This window comes from Anastrepha ludens, chromosome 4 (assembly GCF_028408465.1).
Source record: "Anastrepha ludens isolate Willacy chromosome 4, idAnaLude1.1, whole genome shotgun sequence".
Taxonomy (NCBI): Eukaryota; Metazoa; Arthropoda; class Insecta; order Diptera; family Tephritidae; genus Anastrepha; species Anastrepha ludens.
Window position 1 is genome coordinate 86008624 of NC_071500.1, and position 25081 is coordinate 86033704.

At 32.9% G+C, this 25081-nt stretch overlaps 1 protein-coding gene across 3 annotated transcripts in view; it reads left to right on the forward strand.

Annotated features, from left to right (window-relative positions):
- Positions 1-25081, forward strand: part of LOC128860052 (serine/threonine-protein phosphatase rdgC) — a 248058-nt gene that overhangs the window by 187727 nt on the left and 35250 nt on the right. For 2 of the 3 annotated variants that reach the window (XM_054097277.1, XM_054097280.1), the window contains 6 exons: positions 6346-6439; positions 8531-8673; positions 9279-9446; positions 9779-9982; positions 10113-10262; positions 17208-17279. In XM_054097277.1, the coding sequence (XP_053953252.1) occupies positions 6346-6439; positions 8531-8673; positions 9279-9446; positions 9779-9982; positions 10113-10262; positions 17208-17279 (831 nt within the window). The remainder of the gene's footprint in view (positions 1-6345; positions 6440-8530; positions 8674-9278; positions 9447-9778; positions 9983-10112; positions 10263-17207; positions 17280-25081) is intronic. The other variant, XM_054097279.1, reaches the window with a different exon arrangement.

The following is a 25081-nucleotide window of genomic DNA, read 5'->3' on the forward strand; positions in this document are numbered from 1 at the left end:
CCATAACTTACTTAGTATACTTACAATTATAAAATATATCTATCTATTAAAGAAAAAAGCGTTAAAATTACAACTAATGTGCCGAAAGCATACTGTGGCCCCTGAAATAAACAGGTATGGGGAAATTCGATTGGGCCAAGTAGAAGAGTAATATGGCGCATGTGAAGAGCTCTAACAAACTCTAAGTATTATTTTTCAATAAAAACAGGAAATATTTTGATGTACAAAATTTATTTGGACATGAAAAAAATAAATTTCGTGCGAAAAATTAAAAAAAAAACCTTTTTACACCTTATTTGATTCCCCATTAAAAATTGATAAGAGAAACTTCTTTTTTATAAGAGAAGCCATTAATATTTTTTACAAAGTTTTTTTAATATTTAAAAAAAGTACATTAAATAAAACTTCAATTTATTAAAAAAAAAATTAGTTTAAAAAAATTTAATTTATTTAACATTTTTTTTTAAATGCGCTTTTTTTATATTAATATTGTTAAAATTTTTGTAAAAAAATATTTAAAAATAATAATAAAAAAACGATATAAAAAATATTAATAAAAGTAAAATTAAAAATACTTTTTTTTAAGTAAATATTCTTAATAATTAAGAAAGGGATATAAGAAATACTAATTAAAATAAAATAAATATGATTAGAAATTTTAGTACACATAAATAAATAATAATTTTTTTTTTAGAATTAAAAGATCGATATGAAAAATTATCATGGCTTCTCAAATAAAAGAAGTTTCATTCAATTTTTTCATTTTGTGGCGTATGATTAAAGTTGGGGAGAGGCACCTGAAACTAAGGGGTTAGGGGTAGTCAGAATTTTCAAAAAATTGGATTTTGTTTTGCATTTTCTTAAAGTATAATATCTTAAAAATATTGTGTGAAAATGTAAAGTGAATCTGACAAATACTTTTCGATGTATTCAACAATTAACAAAGGACGCTCGGGCACTCCGGATATCGATAGCAAAACTCTTGAAAAATTTCGATTTGTTTTAAACAATTAACTGTCGTTTTTTTCTCAAAAATCTGAAAATTATTTTCTGGGGCTGCCTATTGTTAATTTTGAAAAAAAGATTCGATCGGGCACAAGATTAACTATTAATAAAACTAATTTCTCTTGTCCGATAATTTTAGCTGAATCTCCAAGGACTTGTGATGATCATCGCAAGGGAAATTCTGGAGAAACGAGCTCCACACAAACAGCGATCACTTTGACAATTATGAAATTTGTTTTTTTTTTTTAATTTCGCTTCAGTCAAGTCAAATCATGATGTATTATAATTGTAATAAAGCAAATGACTAGCAAAAAAGAATGATTGAAAATCATCATTTTTTCGGGCCTCTGACTACCCCTAGCCTCTCTAATTAAAAGACAAATTCTAAGCAGCCACCCTAGTTAGGCCGAAAGGTAAGAAAATTACATATAAATTCTTGTCACATTTCTCTTTAATTTGAAATCAATAAGTATTTTTCAAGATTGATCCTTAGTGGCTTTTGTTTAGCTGCTAAATCTAAACTATCAGGGTTTTAACTCAGTTTTTTGCAAGGTTTCCAATCAGCACAAAGAACCGCAATCAAACTTGAATCGGTTTTTTTCTAAGCGGTGCTCATCCCTAGCAGGCAGCTTCTGTTAGTTAGCCAAGTTGCCAATGAGTGCCGCAGCGCAGCAAGCTCCACTAATAGCATGCCACAGCAATGCACGCCAGCTCGCACCATTTCATGTGCTTGCCTTGTTGACCCCCAGTGCCGCTGGTGCTGTGAGTGCATAATTAAATGCGGTTGCCATGCAATGCCACTACATATATTGTACATTCATACATACATACATACTCGTGCATACATACACACATACATTTATTTAGTTGTGACCCCTCGAGACTCGCGCTACGCTTCCCAACCAAATTTTGTGTGTTTGTACTGTCTGTGGTTTTTTTATATTTTACTCGGTTTCAATTTATTTTTTTCTCCCCTTTTTTTACGTTCCTTTGTGGTGGTTAGTTATTGCAAAGCGCGCGATCACGCCAACACTTCCCCTTCTACTTTGCCTGCGGTCAGTTAGCCGTAATGGAGTTTTTCTTTCGCTTGCGTTTTCGTCAACAGTTCATTTCTAATTTAATTTCATGTTGCAAATATTCAATTTAGCTTTAATATAAATGTAGGGGGTGTGTGTGTATGTGTATGTACCCTGAAGAGCTTGTTTTCGTCCATGATAAACTAAAGAAAATTGCTGTCATAAAAATGGTGAAATCACGAACCAGCAATTTATTTACTGACCACCAAAAACTGCAGGGCAGTGCTGAAATGCAGACAAATGAATAAATACCTCATTTCACATACATAGGTACATATGGACGACTTTTTTGCAATTTGTACAAGTGTATATGTTGTGTGTAGTTGTAGAAGGAAAAGTTTGCGTGCATTTTATAGCAAAATCCAAAATCCGCCCAGAAGCATTGAAACGAAATGAGCTGTACTTTACATTGTATGAAACGTAGCTACAGAAGTGGAAGTAAAGCGGTGTATTTATTTTGCTGCTGTAATTTACAGCTTAACCCATGGTAGGTTGTACGCCAGCGTACTTGAAAGATATTATCATTAAAAATTGATATACTGTTACTTGTGGTTTCATAGTCGTTTGAGTTGTCGTGAATAGGCTGCATGTACGAAAATTTCGTTTGCCTTGACCTCTCGTTTAGCTGACATGTTAGATTTGTCATCATCAAAAGGCAAACATACGAGCGACTTCGATTGCAATTTCTAAATTGGGAAGTAAAGAAATTTTAGAAAATTTGTATCCAAGGTGACTTCGATTGCAATTTTTTAAATTCGGAAGCAAAGAAAATTTAGAAAATTTCTATACAAGGCTTGACTTGGCGATATTCACACTGTTTTCGAATAGTTGTTTGAGTTGTTTGTTCTTGGTTATTCCGGTTCTTACCGCTGCACTATGGGCCAGAAGCTCCTCAAAAGTGACGAAAATGTACCGATATCAAGTTCTGAAAACCAAAACTAAATGGTTCCAATAATGAATAAAACCTGAGGTTCCCATACTACACAGTGGTACCACAATGCACCTACAGGGTCTAAAAGAGCTGGCTATTCCAAACCGACTACCACAAATGTAAACCTAATTTAACTTTTTGAAACTTTTTAGATTCACATGTCAAATTTGGTATTTAACGCGTACAATTGGTCTATGTTTATTAAAAATTTAAAGTCAGCTCTCTTTACCTAGCAGTGCTTGCAGTTTACCTATCACAAATCTTGTTACCAGGGTTCCCCACGAGGAGGTGTTATTTTGGAATCCCTTTTCATTATTATTTTTATTTTATACATATTATTATAATTTTTTTAATTTTTATAAATTTATTTTATTTTAATTTTTATTTTATTGTAAATTTTTAACAAATTTTTCACTTTTATTGTTTAAGTTTTCATAAAACTTAATTTTTACTTAAAAATACTTTTTAATGTTAAGCATTTTAATACATATTTTTTTATTTCTTATTTTTTTAACTCTTTCTATTTGAAGAAAATTTTTTTATCTTTTTTATAATTTTTAATTTCTTTTTCATTCCTTTACATTGTATAAATTAGTTCTTTTTTTTTAATTTTTTATTTGTATGTATTTCTATAAAATTTTAGAAAATTTTTTAATTAAATTTTTCATTTGTTTATTTATTTTTTTTATACATTTTATTCTAAGTTTTAATTTGTTAACAAAGTGTTTCACTTTTATTCTTTAAATTGTAATAAATCTCACTTATTAATTATTTTATTTTAATTTTATACCTTTTTGAATAAACATTTTTTTCATCTTTTCCTTTTTCTCATTTAAAAATATTCATACTTATTATTTTCCATTTTATAAATTTGCGTTTTTATTCAAATTTTTTTTCATTTGTATGTATTTTATTTTAAACATTTTTAAATTTTTTTAAGCTTATTTCAAATATTTTTAATTTTTGAATTTTATACCATTCTGAATTAAAATTTTTTAATTTTCGAATCTTTTAGAAGAAATTAGATATTTTTTGTTTTCATTCTTTTAATTATTTGGAATTTGCTTTTTTACTTAAACATATTTTTTGTTATTTGCATGTATTTTTATATATTTACATATATTCTTTTAATTATTATTATATTGATTGTATACCATTCTGAATAAATTTGTATTTATTTTTTCACCGTTTTGTTTCTTATTTTGTTCTTTGAATTTTTATAAATTTTCTTTTTTCACTTAAAACTACGTTTTTTAATTGCTAGCATTTTCATATATTTTTTTATTTTTATTATTTGATTTTAATGCCTTTCTGAAATAAAAGTGTTTGATCTTCTCATCCTTTCCTTTTTATAATTTTTATTATTTTTATTGTTTTAATTTTTATACGTTCTCTTTGTTTACTTAAAAATATTTTTTCTATTTTTTTTTCTTTCTAATGTATTTTTATTTTATATATTTTTAAGTTTCTTTTAAATTTAATAAATTTTACTATTTTAATTTTATTCCTTTTCGAATTAATTTTGTTTTTAATTTTTTCATCTATATTTTTATTACTTTACTTTGTATAAATTTTTAAACATTTATTTCTTGGTAATTTTTTAAATTTTTTTTATTTGAATTTTATATTTCTTTTAATACATGTTTTTTTTTTATTTTCGGTCTTTAATTTTTTTATTGGGAGGTTGAACTAGTTTTAAAGGTTTTTTTCGAAGATTTGGGGCTTTATTGTGAAAAAACGGTACAAAATATTTTATTTGAAGTATTGGCCATCGGTAGCTACAACTTTCGCCCAACTTTCGGGCAATTTCCGGATGCCGTTTCTCCAAAATTCTGGCCGCTGCTTGGCTATCCATGACTCAACCCATATTTTGGTAGCCTCGTACGAGGAGAACCGCTGGTCCGCCAAATCGAGACTCATATGCCGGAACAAATGATAATCGGAGGGAGCTATGTCTGGACTATACGGCGGGTGGGGTAACACTTCCCAGCCAAGCGTTCCAAGGTATTTTTTGACAGGTTGAGCAACATGCGGACGAGCGTTGTCATGTTGCAAAATAACCTTGTCGTGCCTTTTTACCGTTTCCGGCCGTTTTTCTTTCAATGCCCGGCTTAAACGCATCAATTGCAGTCGGTAACGATCCCCCGTGATTGTTTCGCCCGGTTGGAGCAGCTCAAAATATACGACGCCGACCTGATCCCACCAAATGCAGAGCATGATTTTCTTGCCGTGAATATTCTGCTTGGCCGTCGACGTTGATGCGTGGCCGGGCAAACCCCATGATTTTTTGCGTTTTGGGTTATCGTAGTGGATCCATTTTTCGTCGCCAGTCACCACCCGATGCAAAAAACCCTTCCGATTTTGTCGCCGTTCGACGTCGCGCAGCTTCAACTCGTACGGGACCCAATGTCCTTGCTTTTGGATCATTCCCATCGCTTTTAGACGCTTGCAAACGGTTGATTTATCAACGCCCAATGATTCAGCAAGCTCTTCTTGGGTTTGGCACGAGTCCTCGTTTACCAATTCCCCCAATTCCGCGTCCTCGAACTTTTTGGGCTGGCCAAGACGCTCCTTGTCTTCGGTGTGAAAATCACCACTTTTGAATCGTCGAAACCAGTACTCACATGTTGAAATCGACGGAGTATGGTCTGGGTAGGCCTCCTGCAGCAATTCACGGGCTTGGGCTGTATTTTTTTTCAAATTGAAGCAGAAAAGCAAAGCTTCCCGCAAATTGCGTTTCGACGGCACGAAAGTTGACATACTCGGAGCACGAAAACACTGCGTTGTTTATACTTCAGCGAAATGACAGATACTGATAAATAAAGCCTAGGGATGAGGCTTTGTCATGAATATATATTCAGTATTGCCAACGCGATAAAGTGATAAATAGCGCCATCTGTGTGTCACCTTTGAAACTAATTCAACCTCCAATAACTTTTAATATTTTTGGTTTTTATTTTGTTTTATTTTTTGATTTTTTATACGTTTTTTTTATTTAATCCATTTGATATCTCTATTGTTTTTTGATTTTTGCAATTTTTTTGTAACATTTTTATTCTTTCGATTTTCTTAATTTTTTTTTATATAATTTATAATTTTGTAATATTTTTCATACTCCTTTAATTTTCATTAATATATTTTGGCGTTTACCGTAGACTAAAGAAAGGGCTCTGATATAAAGGAACATTTTGTTATTATTGGGTGCCTGATGACCACAGTGGGAATCAAACTATGATAGTCAGGCTAGTAATAATTATGCACAAAGTCATTCGTTATCTACCGTTATTTCAATAAACCAAGCTAATGCAAAGTTGCTCTCATTTTCCTTTGCAGTTATACAACTTCTTCAATGCACTACTTACACACATTCCCGAAGCTGCTGCTGCCCAGCGTCCATCAATACAAAAGGACCCGGAGATCTCATTAGGTAAATATGTACGGTAACATTGAATTATTGTGCAAGTTTAAGTATTTAAATTCGTTAATTCAGAATTAAATAAGGCAATAGTCCTTACCTGGCACATAAGTGCATTAGGGTGCCGCACAAAAAATAGTTGCGGTTTTTCCAACGGAATCATAAAATCTTTTTTATTTTATCCTTTTCCTATTTTCATATTTCAGAAAAATATTAAGATTTGCGTGAAATGGGTCATATCTAACACATCTCCTAAAATTGAGTTTTTCAAATATAAAAAATAAAAAACTAACTTTTTTTCTGCATTATTTTTAATATATTTCGGACCAATAGATTTTGTTGGGAGTTGCTTTAATTGCGTTGATATAATCATTTCTAACTTTATTTCATGTAAATTTATAAATAAACAAATAAATACACTAATAATTAAAAAAATATTTCGTTGAAAAAAAAAATCACTTCCGATGATAGAAGAGTTTATGCTTAAAGGGTCTGTTTAAAAATAAAATAAAAATTACACTAGTCTACAAGGAAAAGTATCCGAAATAATTTAAACTAATATCTGCTTCTCTGTCCATGCAAAATTCGGATTGATAACTAAAATTAATTTATTAGTTTGAGTTTTCGAGATATCCTAACCTAAAAGTGCAAAAAACCCCATTTTTGCCCATATTTGAGGTTATGTAGCCTTGCAGATGTTTTCTTTCACCAAAATTAAAGGATGGCATCTTTAAATACAATCCTTCTTTTTTCAAATGGCGTTTTGTTTGCTCAAATATCATTTTTTTTCGCAGAGATATCGCATTTTGAAATTTTCATGTTTCGAAATTTTCCTACACCTGAAAATCGATTAAGATAACATAGACATGATATAGTCGATTACTAATTTTCTTGGGTTTGAGGGCCTGAAATATATGGATTAATAGTATGTAAATTTGGAGTTTGTGGGTAAGCCTGCTTGCGGCATGATAGGGGTGGTTACTAGGGGTTAGGGCTGTGTGTGACTCGGTACCCAAAGGTTAGATAGTGTAGGGGTGTGGTGAGTCAGCACACTTATGGTGTGAGACAAAATTTTAAGAAAAATAAGACTCAATTCAAGAAAATTAGTAATCGACTATATCATGTCTATGTTAATATATCTTAATCGATTTTCAGGTGTAGGAAAATTTCGAAACATGAAAATTTCAAAATGCGATATCTCTGCGAAAAAAAATGATATTTGAGCAAGCAAAACGCCATTTGAAAAAAGAAGGCTTATATTTAAAGATGCCATCCTTTAATTTTGGTGAAAGAAAACATCTGCAAGGCTACATAACCTCAAATATGGGCAAAAATGGGGTTTTTTGCACTTTTAGGTTAGGATATCTCGAAAACTCAAACTAATAGAGCAATTCTGAGGCCAGATTTGGATTCAGCGCATCATAAACCTTCGGAAATATATAGTCTGGTTTCTGGGTCTGAATGTTGGTTAAATTTTGTCGGCCTGTGTTATTAAAGCTACTGAGACTTTTGGAGTTGCCTTTAATCGGTTCAGCTCAGGCAAATTTTAATATTTTTCGGAAATATTTTAGCGGAAGTCTTAAAATAAAATAATTCTTCTAATTCAGATGAAAAATCACCATCCATTTTTTTTATATAGAGAGTAATACACCCTAATGCACGTACATACATACATGTAAATGTTTATGAATGTTTAATATTATTGCTAAATTTATAATTAAAATGAAATCATATTATTACAATATAACAGCAACAGGGAATGTTTTTGTCATTTTACGATTATGCATACCCTCATATTTACTTACATATACTTATGCATATATTTGTATTCCTTTTCACTTTTGTATTGTAGATTATGCCCTTACCTATTTATCCTTATCAAATGTTAAGTAGTTTTTATGTAAATATGTACGTATATGCCCATTTCGCATTACATTCACATTTCTCTTTTTGTATTGCTAATATCTCATATATGTATATCTCTCTCTCTCTCATATATATCTTTCACATATCCTCTTCATTTCCTCAACTCGTTCCTTGTACATTTTATGTGTAACGCTTGCCAATTTGCTTGTGACAAATGAAATGTGACACAAACTACAGCTTCAGATGTTTATTTCGATGAGTCAGATTTCAGTGAGGATGGCCAATATCGGTCGGATAAAAATTACGAGGGACCACATTTGAAATTTCCCTTAACGAAGAAGGATGTAGTAACACTAATTGATTTGTTTCGCAAGAAAAAGGTGAGTAAAAAGGGCAAAGACATAACTGAATACTTGTAATCATTATTTTAGAGAGACTTTGGTTTATTTCTTTTCTTAGTAGTTGTTTGTATTAAAAAAAAGTTGGGTTTTATTTTAATAAGAAATCTAAATATGTTTAAAGTAAATTTAATAAATTTTCGGTTGAAATTTCTGTATATGAAATTATTAAAAGCAGTAATTTTTCCAAATTTTATTAGGCTATGAGCAACTCAAAATGTTAACTTTTAGTAAGTTTTTTTTTTGTAACTTTTTATTAATTTTTTTAATTATTTTAAAGACACATTTTAATGATAAAAAAAAATTTTAAATATAAAAAAAATATATAAAAAACGTCTCATTATCGCTAATGCACACAATAACTGAGAAGTAGTAGGACTAGCTCCTATTTTTATTAAAGCAAAAATCTTATTTTATACTCAATCGCAATGCATCGGAAATATAGATTTTGCTTTCGCCGGAAAATGTTATTAATTGCGCTAAACTTGTTTACTTTGTAACTTTATCAATATTTCTTGCTTTTTTATATGCAAAAAATTGTGTATTTTTGAAACATTTTTAATTCTGCCCACTTAATTACTTCCCAGTCGGAGCGTCTACTAGCCAAATATGTGGGCAGTATTCTAAAAGAGGCTGCATTTAAATTGAAACGACTTCCAAATCTTAATCAAGCATCAACGGCGATATCCAAACAGGTTACCATAATTGGAGATTTGCATGGCAAACTTGATGATCTCTTGGTGATTTTCTATAAGGTGAGTTGTTATGAGGGAATTATAAAAAAAATTAAAGAAGGTGATTTCAAGATGGCATGCATTTTTAATCAAATGCAACGAAGTTAATTAATTTTTTTTGTAATTTTTGCTTGTATTGTTTTTTGTAATTTTGTTTATAATTTAATTTTTTTTAATTTTATTTTTATATAATCATACAATATATGATCAATCTTGGGGGCTATAAATTGTATTATTTATTAAATGTATTTTATTATTTTATAATCGAGTGATCCGAAAACGGCCGCTATTCCGTGATCGACATCACTATTTGTTATGTTATTGCTTTTTTTGCAAAATAATTTCTCTCTCAGAATGGTCTTCCTTCGGTCGAAAATCCTTATGTCTTCAATGGTGATTTCGTCGATCGAGGTAAAAAGGGGCTTGAGGTCTTCCTACTCCTGCTTTCCTGCTTCCTTGCCTTTCCTGGTGCGGTGCATTTGAATCGCGGCAATCATGAGGATTCAGTAATGAATGCGCGTTACGGTTTCATACGCGAGGTGCAACAAAAGTATCGTGTAAGTGCGCACAGCTGATGTGATTTAAGATTATTTATACACACGAAAGAAGGCATACATATCTTTAAGCATTTGTCTTTTGCTCCTCTACTTGAATGCCACTTTTGTTTCTTTGTTGTGCTCTTTGCAGCGCAATTCTGAGAAATTGATGATAATGATTGATGAGGTTTACCGTTGGTTACCGCTGGGAACTATCCTCAACAATCGAGTGCTGATTGTGCATGGCGGCATATCGGACACTACGGATTTGGATATGATAAAAAGTATCGACCGTGGCAAGGTGAGTTTAAAAGCCAAAAGTAAAAAATGCAAAAAAAAAAAATTAAATAAAAAACAAGAAATCAAAAATAAATAACAAAAAGCGGGAAAACATAAAACTCGCACAGGCACACGTAAGGTAGCAGTGGGTGAAAAATGTATAAAATTTGATAATAAAGCCACAATGATAAGGGACAGCATTAGTTTGGACACATAGCGTGCAAAAAAAAAACAAAAAAAATGCTAAACTTGATAATCGATTTTATTTTAATGAATTCCCTTGTGTTTGTCCTGTTTGTCGAATTTATCAGTAATTTTTTTTATCTTATTCAATGCTCATCTTACACAACACACACTCGCACATACACAACTATGCGCTCATTTTTTTGTTTTGCCACCGTCACTTTCCTGCTGCTTTAATTATTGCTGCTTGCAGGTTAATGATGCCTTTTCGCATTTTTGTTGTCCCTGCCAACGCTTAATAAACTCAGTGGCATTGTAATGTCAATTACTCGCTTTCAATTAACCAAAAGATAAGGTTGACAATGCGTTGAAAGAAAATCGCAAATGGCGTGTTGTTAATTTTAAAGTGTTGTTGTAATTGATGTACCTGATCATAGCGGAGGGAGAGAGAATTGCGAGGCAGGTGATTAATGTAATATATGCCAAAGCCCTTGGGCACTTACATACTTACATTCCCATATAAATAACGGTACGTATGTACACTCACACACACATTTACATATTCGTTTATTGTGCGTTTATTCTCATTTAAACATGTATAAGGGCGCTTACGCTGTGCCGCATGTGGACACCATTCAACACTGCGTATAAGTGACAATTTAATGTTATGCCAAAGGCACTTTAATTTTGTTGGCATGCACAGGAAGAGCATACCTGCAGTGCGCGCGCTTTTAACATGACAATTATGTAGATTAAAAGTAGCAAAATTAAAAGTTAAATGCATAAATGTTTCCCTGTTCATTAATTCACCGGCGGGGCTTAATTCAGGGAGTATTAAGGAGAAGTTCGAAAAGGTAAACGTAGCGAGATTAAAGTGACTAAAGTGGCTGCAAATATCTGAAATAAATACGTAAATTCTTAAGTACTGTTGTACGGTCGATGCCCTTGTAGAAGAGGAAAGACATTATAATTTAACCAAAATAGCTTTTCGGATAATGTAGCAAGCGTGAGCACTGCCAGATGGATATTTATTTTACATTTCTTTTGACCAATAAATAGTTTCAGGAAACCAAATCCATAATTTTCTCGGTAGATGGTTGTAGTGATCGACGTCTCGTAAAGTATCGATCAAACAATTTAAAGTTTATGCTCATTGTCAAGGTGGCATTTCACACTAACAAAAAATCACTTGCTTTTTTTGTTGTTTCATTCAGTTGTGAGTTACAGGGTTTTAAATAATGTTTGTTGAAAAAGTAAGATTAACTTACGTACGACTTTCAAAATAGTTATTTATGCTTCTAAATATAGCTCATTATCTTCATTCCGAGTAACCGCACTTCCCCATACAATACATTTATGACAAAGATTTTCCCAATTCTCGCCACAACTGTTGAAGTCGATTTTCGGAATAACATTAAAGGCGTATAGCCAATTAAGTTTTTAGCTTTCCAAATTTTTGAAATGTATCGAAGCAGTGTCCCCAAAGCAGCTCCTTTAGCTTAGGAAATAGCTAGAAATCATCATAAGCAAGGCGAATATGAGGGTTGTCGGACCAGATTTGACTCGTATTTCCAACGCAATGCCATCAATGAGGGTTGTGGATGATATTTGACTGGAATTTTTAACGCGATACCTTTGAAAGTAAAGGTGAGCTGGTGCCTTGTAGCACCTAATGAGATTTCAATCTTTTTACACACAAAATATGATTGCAACTAGTTTTGGTATAATCCTCAAGAAATGTGAAGAGTATCACCGATATTGCTAAATGTCAATTGTGACAAAGTGAGTCACCCTAATGTACTTATACACATATGCATATATGTACATAGCAGTATACCGCATTCATTTACTTCTCTTTGCTATACAGTTAAAGCAAGCAATTTTCCATTCGAATAACGTAAACTTTGGTCACAGATGGCAAAGTTTTTGGTTGTAAACATTTTATCTGAGTATAGTATATTAGAAAATCAGAGTATACAACAGTTGCTTACAGAGGCATATAAAGCTATACTCAAGTTATGATCTAAGCTAAATTTTGTACAAAGGCGCTTAAAACTAAAAATAGTCTGCCTGCTTAAATGCGCTTACCAAAAACTGGAGCTTTTCAGATGTGGCAAAAAAAATATTTTCACAAAAATTATGAATATATATATTTTTTTCAAAACAATCAAAAAATATATATGAAGTGTATTATATCTGCCTATCCCTTGATCGTAAATGTTTTGAGCAATATTACTGAAGTGCTTGGAAAGAAATTTTCGACCATCCATAATTCGTCTCCATTCTTATTTCTTCCTAAAAAATTAAAAACAAAAATATATGAAAATATTGGTTTAATTGTTGATATTTGACGAAGATATTTCAAATTAAAAATCTCTATACCAAAATTCTCAATGTTGAATAAGTCTCAAAATTTTTAGATAAAAAAAAAACAAATTTCTTAAAATACTTAAGCCTGCAAATATACGAGTCATATTTAATCTTTGAATTTAGACCAATGGTAGTATTGGGTTGTTTGGAAAGTAATTTCGCTTTTTCCCGGCAGAGGATTTAAATGTATTTTTTCACAGCTAAGTTTCCACTTAAGTCGCATTGTCATTATATGCGAGGCTTGTGTGTAAATAAGTTCAATTGATTTTACGCAGTAGTTGTTGATCGGTGCCTTTTTAAATATGGAGAGCAATAAGCAGCAGTTTCGTCATATTTTACTTTTTTACTATAGCAAAGGTAAAAATGCTGTTCAAGCCAGAAAGAAATTAGCCGATGCGTATGGAGAATATATGTTGACAACACGCCAGTGGCAAAACTGGTTTGCAAAATTTCGAACCGGCAATTTTGATATCGAAGATGTACTACGTTCTGGAAGGCCGGTTGAAGCTGATAAAGACGCGAAAAAGGCATTAGTTGATGTAAACCGGCGAATAACAACACGTGAGATTGGTGAGAGGTTAAATTTATCGAATTTAACTGTTTATGACCACCCGAAAGGCCTGGGTTTAACCTCGATGCTCGATATATGGGTTCCCCGTGTCCTCACGGAGAGAAATTTGTGTCGCCGCGTTGAACTCTTTGCTTCACTTCTCAAAAGTCACGAAAATGATCCATTTTTTGAAGCGCATCATTACTGGAATCATCATCATTTGAAAAGCCGATATCCATCCAGAAAAGGTGATGCTGTCTGTTTGGTGGGATTTTAAAGGAGTCACTTTTTTTGAGCTTTTACCGGATAACACAACAATTAATTCGGAATTCTACTGTCAGCAGCTGGACAAACTGAATGATGCACTTAAACAGAAAAGGCCAGAATTAATCAACAGAAAAGGTGTAGTGTTCAACCCAGATAATGCGAGACTTCATACAAATTTGGTCACTCGCCAAAAGCTTTTACAGCTTGGATGGAATGTACTACCACACCCACCATATTCTCCAGACTTGGCCCCTTCGGATTATTATTTGTTCGGGTCACTGCAAAATTTTTTGGACGGTAAAACCTTTACCTCACATGAATACGTCAAAAATCACCTGGATCAGGTTTTTGCCAGCAAAGACCAAAAATGTTATGAGTGTGCTACTACCAGAAAGATGGCAAAAGGTGTTGGATCAGAATTGCAAATATATAATTTAATTAAATATTTATTCATTATACGAAGATAGTATTTCATTTTCACCACAAAAAAAAAAAAAAAAAAATACTTTGCGAACAACCCAATATAATTAAAACAACTATACGATATACGTTCATGCATATTTGCACTGAAATTTCGACTTGACGCAAAAAAATAGTAGTCATACTCTTATAAGTAAAAGTTGTTTGGCTCTAAAATACAAGGTGGCCCAAAATTAATCATCCACTTTCGTTTTTGAAATATATATATATTTTAAGTGATGGAAATCTTTAGTTTGACCTCTATCGCTTGCCTGTTTTTTTACCTTAGCTGCCTAGTTCACAGTTGCCAAATATGATTCACGTACGACGCCATTTGCAAATATTTATTATAAATCTTCCCATTAATTGATTTGGTGCCACCTTGTACGACATTTTTCTTGCCATATTGATTTTCTTACAAATGATTATGCCACCACTGTTGCTCTTGTGTTCGTCCTTTACATTGCACTGCACTTGCAAGCACTTGTCGCATTTCCGGCACTTAGCATTAAATTGAATAAAAACGGAGGAAACTTAACTAGCTTTTGCATGCAAACATTTAATAAGGAAATAAATGAAGCAAATAAACTAAACTCCACACAAATGCTAACAAAGTAATGTGGTACGAACATGCCAATGGATAGGGAGCGTAAAAAGTCAGGTCAAGAGAATTGCAATTACATAGAACGCAAGTTAAAAAGGCAGGTGTAGAGCACCGCTGAATTGGCTATCAGTGGTAAGTGAAAGCAATCAAAAGCTTATTTAAAATGCATGGAAAAGAGTTGTAAGAGTGCGCGTGTGTGCGTTGTTTGTGTTATTGTCCTGTAATGGAAAACCATTCAATACATGAAACGTTTTTTTTAACGATTGCGAGGTTTTTTTTGCGGGTACCCCGCATTTTATCGGTGTGCGTATGAGGTGCACAAATTACACTGTGTAAAGTTATTCGCCGCTTTAGTAGGTAGCTGGCACAGGTTGTAGGTCTAGTAAAACTAAGAAAAATCCTATAGGTAACATTCACATGCCATTTTATGGTAAAAAAAGCGTTTGCAATTAGTTTTAATCTAGTTAGTTTTAGTTGAATATGAGCAATCACTCATAACTGCGCTAATTTGTCGTCGATTTACAATTTCTTTGAAATAGTAAAAGTAAATCTCGAAGAAGGCGCATTGCTAATTTTGTTAAAATAAAAATAGATAAGTGAATATATGTGAATAACTATAGTAGCACGTGTATTTTTTAATATAAATTTTTAACAAGCACAAAAAATTCTCCTAAAAATTTTAAATTAAAACAAAATATTTAAAAACACATGAATAGCTAACAAAATTTTTTTACTGATCGCTGTACGTATACGAATATAACCCGTAAAGTAATGGAAACCACACTGTGAAACTTCCAGGGAATACTGAATATAGTACCAGTTATTAATAATAACAATCAGACACAAATCTGAGGGATCGTATTTTACAAAAATAACAAAACCAAAGTTTTTCCAAAAACGTTTAACAAAAAAAAAAAAACATTTTTTCTCACAAATTTTAGACATTTGTTTCACAAAATTTAATTTTTTTTACTTCAAAATATAAACAAAATGTCTATTAGAAACAAATTTTTGCTTAAAATTGGTGAGAAAAAAAATTTGGGAGGAAAAAAGACCCAAACAAAAAAAATTTTAGGCAAAAAAAGATTTGGTAAAAAAATTGTAATTTGTAATTTGGTAAAAAACCGTTAACCATTTTTGTAAAAAAATTTAAATTAGTTAAAAAATTTTGGGAAAAAAGACACAACAAAATTTTTTTCCCCAAAAATTTTAGGAACAAAACATTTGGGGGGAAAAAATTGGTAAAAAAATTATAGTTTGCCATCTGAAATTTGGTAAAAAAATTTTTTTTGTCAAAAATTTTTCTGAAAAAATGAAAATTAGTTAAACATTTTTCGGGAATTTTTGAATAATACGATTCCTCATATTTGTATCTTATTGCCTTTATTAATAATTGGGAAATTTTTGGGGAAAAAATGTTTTTTTTGGCATTTTTGAAAAATAAAAATAAATTCCTCAAAATTAAAGAAAGAAACAAAAGTTGTTTTTTAAATTTCTGAGAAAGAAATCGTTTTCTTTTTTAAGAGTTGTGGGAAAATTTTTGGGAGTTTTTGAATGCATTTTATTCTAAATAATAAAAAATAAAATGTATATAAAAGGAAATGAAGATATTTCACTTTAGAAACTCAATATCAATATTTTCAACATTTAGTAATTCTAAAATTATAAATTTTTTTTAAATTGTTTGAGTTTGTTTTGATTTTGTTCAGGCATATAGATAAATTAATTTTCAGAAGAATTTACTACAATGCCCAAAATACTTGGTTATAACTTGGTATGGAATCGCTCAGGAGTTTGTTAGGCGCCGAAATCGAAAGGTCTAAAAATGTTTAGAAACAGAAAAAAAAACATCCGCTTATTAAAAAGTTAGAAATATAACATCGTTAATCATTTATTGAGATAAGTTTTACAAGGTTTCAAAAAGAAGAAGAAGTACCTCAAATGAGTTCAGGTGCGGTGAGCTGAGCTGAATTCTGGTGAGTTTAGGTGGAGGCTGGCGTTTTATGTTTTTTGATATATTAAAACAAAAAGAAACTCAAAAATATATTATTACTATTACAAAATTATGTATATATATTAAATTTATTGATAAAAGCGATTAATTGATTACGATTAAAAATCCATTATTCGATATGAGCCGATCCGATGGAAACAAGTACCATTAAGATGTGCGCATTGGGTTCACAGAGTTGCTTTCCAATTTCAGTCTGCTACGTCCATATTTTCTTTTCATTTCATATGAGTAGAGCGTTTGAAATCACAACGTTCTTTTTGATACATTTTTTTTTAACAAATAGTGTTTTTTTTTTCACTAACTAATACACTTTGATTTAACCAGTAGCCAATGTTCATCAACTACTAATTTTCTTCTTTTTTTCTTTTTCCATGTTTTTGTCCACTTCTTCGTTGCCGCCCACGTTCCGTACCACTTCCGTTTCCGATTTTCTTCCGGCGTGAATTTACTCCTCCACGTTTGCTCGTCTCATGGATTTGTGCTACCGCCTGCATGCGCTGGAATGTTTACACGCGCACAGTATGTCTCTATTTTGCGACCACCCATCGAGATGGCGGGCGAGGATGGCGTCGATAAGACCGAATGGAAACAGGTAAGTGCGAACTGCTTTGATCAAAAATTAAAAGTGTCAGTATGGTTTAATTGATTTATAAAGAAAAGGAAGAAAAGTGAATAGAAAAATGAGAAATGTAATAGGGGTGGGAAAAAAATCAAGCTTTGCGATGATAAAAAAGTAATCAGATTAAGTGTACATATGTATACGTACATCTGTGTTCAATAATAGCAGCATCAGAAAAAACAAAAAATTGGAAAAATCAACATGATTTTTAGTGACTCAAAACTTGCATTTTGTTATACGAAAATTCAATTGGATATAAAACTGCGTAAATAAATTTTTTCTACAAATTCTAATTAAAAATTTTGAAATATTTTTGAAAATTTGAACCTTAAATTAGATATCTGTTTTTTGTTGTGATATAAGCTAAATTTTTATAAAAAAAGGTAGAAAAGGTTAGGAAAAAATAAATTAATAGCCAATATATAAATCATTTTTGTTGGGTGGGTGATCGGGCATGCAATACTATCGGCCAGTTTGTTTTGCTAAGATTATGGAGACTTCTACCATATAATCACCTACCCTGTGAGAAATCAAAATAGATTAACGAAACCAACGCAACAATGAGTCTTGCCAAGGCCCTATGCCACCGAGAGGAGTGAACAAGAAAAAAAAAAAATTGAGACTTTCAAAATACCAAAATCCCGATACCATGGCGAGTATCCCGGCTCCAATTAGAGCATTACAGCTCCAAGGCGAAAGACGGGTGTCTTGCCGGAACTTCACATGCAAATATTCTGAGAAGCTCACAGTAATTCCCTACTTAGTTTAAAATTGTGCTCAAAATTTCTTCTTCTTTTTTTTCTCTCCATTTATAGTATGTTACTTCATATACCATAGCCTTTATAGACCTACAAACTGGTGTCGTTTTTGTTTTAATATAACTATCGTTTTTTGCTACAAAAGTATTTTGTGGTCTAAACATAAAATTTCCAAATACATTTTTATATTTTGGCTCTCTCTACCGCTTCTCTTATCTAATACAGCGATCGGCTAATTATTACACTCAAATATGTATTTGTTTCTGGCTTGCTCATTGATCACGATACCTGCTCCGCTCTGCGCCTTGATCCCAAATATGAGTACGAGAAAGGCTGGAGTGAGTACTAAGTGAGCATTCAGTAATGTCAGTCACTCTTCGGAGGTAAATGAGAGGCGGATAGTAGTATACCCTTTCTTTAATGGCCAAGTGATATCTAAGCAATCACCCAGAAAAATAACAAAAGGTAATAAAAAAATAATAACTGGCGGCCGCCGTAGCCGAATGGGTTAGCGCGTGACTACCATTCGGAATTCACAGAGAGAACGTAGGTTCGAGTCTCGGTGAAACACCAAAATTAAGAAAAACATTTTTCTAATAGCGCTCGCCCTCAGCAGGCAGGGGCAAGCCTCCGAATGTATTTCTGCCATAAAAAGCTCCTCATAAAAATATCTGCCGTTCGGAGTCGGCTTGAAACTGTAGGTCCCTCCAATTGTGGACCTATATCAAGACGCATGCCACTAATAGGAGGAGGAGCTCGGCCAAACACCCAAAAAGGGTGTACGCGCCAATTATATATATATATATAATATAATAAAAAAATAAAAGAAAAAAAAACCCATTCATTCTTTTTTAATTATTTGCTTTTACATCTATGGGAGTTGTAAACTTGAATTGTAGTACCCCATTATGTTAGCGTGCCTGCTTGCCCTTAAACTATGCAGTACAGCGCATACCAAATTGCACGTCTCCTTAGATGACTGCAGTGAAAGCGTCAAAGCATAAGCTAGTGGTTTCGTTTAGCAACGCAAAGTAAAGCGCAACATATTAAGTTGCTACAGCGTTGCTTCGTGCTATGCGCTGCCGCATGAAATTAGTCACGATTTCCTCTAATACCATTCAAAGCTTCGTGCAAGCAAGCGAAACGTGTTACCTTCATACGCGTGGCATGAGCTAGTACGAATACTCGTGGATATATTCATGCTGCATCCGCAATAGTGTTTAACTGGCACATTCTGCTGCGCTTGACACATGCCCGTGGTTTGTTCGCCTTTTTGATTGACTAAACAATCGCCTTAGTGATTTTCTCTGAATTCAAAAAAAGCGCATCAGTTATTTTGATTGCCTTCGGCGACTGATGCCAATTTCGAAATATCAAGCGGAAAAAAGATCTTTTCCATAGCTCATGGTTTTTCTAGCAGCAGCAATGCGATTTCCTCTTACTGGCACAGCGAGTGGGGGGTGTTAAGTGTAGTAGTTTGGTGTCGGTATTGGCTAGTGGCTGAAAAAGGCGGATATAAATTCACCGATGGCAGTTTAAAGTTGAGGTTGGTTGTGTTTTTTATCATTTATGTTTCATATTAAGTCGATAATGAGACTATTTAACTCAATGCACATAAAAAATATGTAAAGACATTTCGGCTGCTGCCTTTAAATGCCGACTTAAAGCGAACTGAGAGAGAAGTTTGTGCTACCTGCTAAGAACTACTTGCATATTTATTTCCTGTTTACAGCAAGCGATTCCATTTTTTCAAGGCATCTTTCAACATTGAAATTTCGTTTCGTATGCAAAGAGATGAAGAAGATTTTGCACCAGATTGGGATATTTGATCAAACGTGGATTAATTCCAAGAAGAATGCCATGTTTGCGAAAAAACTGGTGAGCTGGTATGACCATACCTTCCAGCATGACACAAGTATTGCAAACGTTCATAACACTCACTCGTAATTGAGAACCCTTTCATTGGAAATAGGAATCGAATGAAATGCACGATATTCACCAGACATTGGATTTTCCGGTGGCTGGTTGTTTCGAACCATGTAGAAAGAGTTAGTTTGGTCATCGCTTCTGTTCTTTTAAAGACATATAAAATGGCACATGTTTTTCACAGTACTGAAATATTCGAATTCATTAGAAAATTGTCTACCAAAAATGGTAAATCTACGTCCGGTAAGAGCAGGACAATGGCACAAGGGGTGCGAGATCGTCCTCTCTTCTCTCTCATCTAGACAGATTCTACAGGAGCCGTGTGTTCGCACGCACATCCGCTGGGCAGTGCTCCGTTATAATGGATATCAGGTGCTACAACTGTGCTTATTTTGGCTTATTAGAGATTCTGTACGTATATGTAGTATTAAGAGTCATCCGAAATGTCAGAAAATTCTACAGGTGGTTTCACTACGCTATCTTTTATTCGCTACTTTTCCAATTTCCTCAAAGATAAGTACCTTACAAGTCTGTAAGGGTATGCTACATAGTCTGTGTATGTTACATAGTTTATGTATTCATCAGTCAACTTGGTGCTTACTCTCGCGGGCTCATCGGCACTACAGTTATCCTCTATATAATAAGTAAATATACATAATTTTTCAGCCTTATCCTATTTCGGGTGGATTCTCCTTGTGCGATATCTCCAGGTCACATGGCCCTGAGTCGTCTATTCAAGTCTCACGCTTCTGTAGCACATCCCGTTTTTTTAAGTATTTTTCCAAGTTTTTGGTAGTTTCCATCGCACTCTTTTTAACCTCTACAACACTTGCGTGGTCCTCTGGCCTTCTTATAACATGACCGAATCAGCGAAGGGGGGTTTCTAAATAGTACGCAATTGTTCTTTTTTACTTTAGTACATAAAGTAAATGACTCTTTCTTTTCTCTTCTAGCTGAAATACTGAAACAATTTGTTGAAGCACTTTTTAGACAACCCAATGTGAAAATTTACGCAGTAGTTGTGCTGAAATATGCGTATGCCGTTTTTGCGAGCTAGCGTTGAAACAACAAAGCAGATCCAGTGCAGCTACACAGTGTCGTAAGTCAATGCGCACCCACCTAGTTGGTGTGGCTTTGATGGTAAGGCCCAAAGCTTATACTCGCGCTCCAGTTTTGTTTTTCTAAAACTAGTAGGTGTTGATTTTTCAAAATTGTTCCTCGCCTTTGATCACTCATATGAAATTAGTTTTACAGACCAGTATAAAAAATAAGGTTGTGTACTTAGCAAAAATTTCAATTGAATTAAAAAAAAAAATATTTGAACCAATACTCGTAACTGCTGCCACAGCTGCTGCCGTGCCTGCTATTATATTGATTCTGTGCTAAAGCTTATCACAGATGTTATTTAGGTCGAGCAGGCAGCAAATCTCGTACAATAGTTGTTAAAGAGCTATTGAAACATCCCAAACTCTTACTGAGTGATTTTGATTTCAATACAATTTGCATGACAGTATTATTACATTGTTTCTTTCCTTTAGCTTCTATTGGAGCAAAGGGCGTCAAATAATGACATAGGGCGTAGAAAACTACCAATTTTTCCTACGAACATATGAGTCTTGCTCGCCATAAGAAATTTTTGGGCATGACTGCTCTAAAACCATTGGTGATATTGAACAAAAAGGTTGATGAAGTGCTCAAATTCATTAGTAGCCTTTAATTACAGATTCGCAATCAAGCAGAATGGACCACATCGAAGGTCTCAGTGCACTAGGCCCTAATAAAAATAGCTAAATACCTTTATAAATATAAGCTTGTGAATTGCATTTTACCCGCTTTTCGTATTTTCCTGATGTGCTCCAATTAAAGTATTCTTCTACGGCTACTGATATCAATGCTTTATGAGTTGGTATAAAACTACAAATACTTAAAACTTAACAAATAAACGTTCAGCTGGTATTTGCTTAATGGGTATCCACTAATGAGTTTTCTTTTGTTTCTTTGCACACATACAAGTATTTTAAATACATAAGTAAAGTGTATAGGTGTGTACCTTTAACAGTGCTTATGCATAGCTTGTTGCAAGTGCGGCAAATAAAAAGGTACGCGTGCTGCATTAAAGGCAAAACGCTTGTATAGTATTTGCATCGTAAAATTTTATGGTTTCACGTGGAGAATACAAAAGCGATACGCACACACATTATCTGCTGCAACAAGGCAGCAATATAAATAAAATAAATGGAAGGACCTGCAGCGAGCTCAACTATTTACTTGCTTCACTTTGTTTGCAACTGCAACCAAGTAGAATATGCCATAAACGTTTGCATAAATTTGGCTTAAAAATAAATAGAAAAAACAAAAACAAAAACGAACAAACTGTGCATATGGTCGACTTTACAGATTTTCTTTTGAATTTTAATTGGATATTATTACAGTACTGTACTGTACTGTACGTGCCAACTCTGTAAAGGCTTTGATTGGAAACCCATGCGCTGTAGTTGCACTGACAAGCACTCCAGAGATTGACTGCAGCAAACATCAAAACAATATACCTTTATAGTAGTAGAGCTGTTTAACAAATTGGAAATGCAAATTGAAATGCATATAAATGTATGCAAATTAATTGTCCTGCAGGTCAGCCAAAGTTCATGGCAAGTGCGATGTCCAACAGGTGCGCATGATTGATTGATTGCTACGGTGTGTACGCATCGTTGAATGCCATATAGTTGTTCATACTGTATTATTGTAGGGTCATTCGTTTTCATTGTAGCAGATTGATAGATTGCGGTGTTGCATGGCGTATGAGTAATGTGATTTCATGCTGATGACGATGATTAAATGCAAATATGTAGAGATTTTTGGTTTGGCAAATCTGCGTTGCGGTACATTTTTAGAAGAATAATTTGTGTTAGAGAAAAATGTTAAAAGCTGCAAAGTGTACAGTGCTAAAAAATTTACTAAATTTTTCGGTTTAACAGAATTACCACTATACTCTACACTACTAAAGTTATATATTTAGCAGGTATATATATTTATATATTAATATTTTTGTATTGTTTTGCATTTGTTTTTGTATTTTTTTTGTTTTTTTTGTGTATTTTTATTTTTTTTTATTTTTTTTGTTTGTTTCACATAACACAAATCCTAGTGCTCAGATATATTTATTTAAATATCCTGTGATAAAATTGAAACTCGGCTTTCTAATTTAAACTTTGAGTGTTTAAATATTTTGATTAAGTTCTTGCACTTCTCAAAAATTAATAAAAATCGTTAAAGCAAAAACAAAAATATTTAATTTCTCAATTAAGTTCGTGCTCTTTTGCAACTAAGAATGAATCAGCCGATTTTTGTAATGTTTAAGATTATTAGGCGAAGAAGTTGCACTTGAAGTCGGAAAAAAATGTTTCTAAGTAGCACAAATAGTTCCAAGAAGCAGTCTCTGCCTTGGAAAAACGGTTAAAAAAAAGAAGGCGAAGGTTTGCAGCTGGAAAATCGAGGCTTGTCCTTGTTGAAATTTTATATAATGCATTTCATTCAAATAACTAAGTCCGTAGTTACAAAGCTTTACTCACTAGTTGTACAAACACAAAAAATTCTTGCTAGATAAAATCCACGAAAAGAGTTCTTAGAGGATTCAGTCAGAGGAGAACAATAAAGAAATGAAATTTAGGAAATGAAAGATCAAGATCGATGTTTTTAATATAAGGTGGCGTAAAATTAATTTATTATTCACAGATTTATATGAATAAATTTTTTTTTTTTGTCAATCATATTTAACATTTGTGAACTATACTGCTGCACTATACAAACAGACAAGCAATGGAGCGTGTGAAGGTCAAAATTAAGATTTCCATTAAAAAACTTCATTCAAAAACAAAATTGGATGATTAATTTTGCGCCACCTTGTATGTGCCATTAAACTTATTAATGCGCGATATTTTTTTGTATGGAGAAAATTATAAAAGAAATAATTATAAAAAATTAAACCAAAAACCTACCAAAAATCTTTCTACAAATTCTAATTGAAAAGCACTGAATTTTGGTGGAAATTTGTGGCATATTTTTACTTTTTTTTTATAAAAGTAAAAAAGGGGAACCACCTATATGGTTGTTGTTATACAATGATAAATACTAATATTCTAACAAAAAACAAAAAGTTTGTTAAAGTGGTTAAAAATGTTGATGTGCACCATTTGGTTGCGGGATGTCAAAGTGGCGCAAAATTAATCATCCATTTTTTTAAACTAAATATTTTACTAAGTATAAGAAAAATTATTTGGGGTTTTAAATAAATAAATGTTGCGTACACTTCTGTCCAGTGTTTGGCTTAGCTGTCCTCCTATTTGTGGCGTGCCATTCCCTACCGAGGGGCGACCGCTATTAGAAAAAAACTTTTTCTTCATTTTCACCGAGATTCGAACCTACGTTCTCTCTGAATTCCGACAAATCAAAAAGATCAAACATTAACAAAGATCAAGGAAATCGCTGCTCAGTAATTAAGATAAAGGATACGATCGATTGAAAACAATGCCACCTTAAAATCGAAATATTCTGCAAAAATTTACGTTTCCAGAAAAACGGACCAAAGACAACCCGAAATTAAGTTTACATGCTTCAGCGTTTTTTTCTTTTTTAGTATTATTATAGAACTTGGTATTTTGCCATATTTACCATATGGAGCATAAAGAAAAAGCCAAGTTCAAAAGGGCATGAAAGGAGTTGAGGCAAACTATTGGCGCGATTTTTAAAGAGTAATAGAAGCCACTGTAGGAATTATTGGCTAATCTCGACCTGCAGGTGATTGGCTGAATAAAATAAAGGGTGGTTCAGTTCCAAGGGGCGGTGTTGATTTTGAATAGAATACAATTTTTTATGTTTTTTATCTTTATTATAATAATATTGGTATGGCTCAATTACGTATGGAACAAAATATCGGTCAAAGTATATCGGCGGCACACCTCCATCCGATGGTCCAAACTTTTGATGACGCTGAGGCATACTTGAGGTTCTATGTTATTAATGTGCCGAATTATCTCATCCTTTAGCTCTTGAATGTTTGCTGGCTTATCGACATACACCTTTTCTTTCAAATAA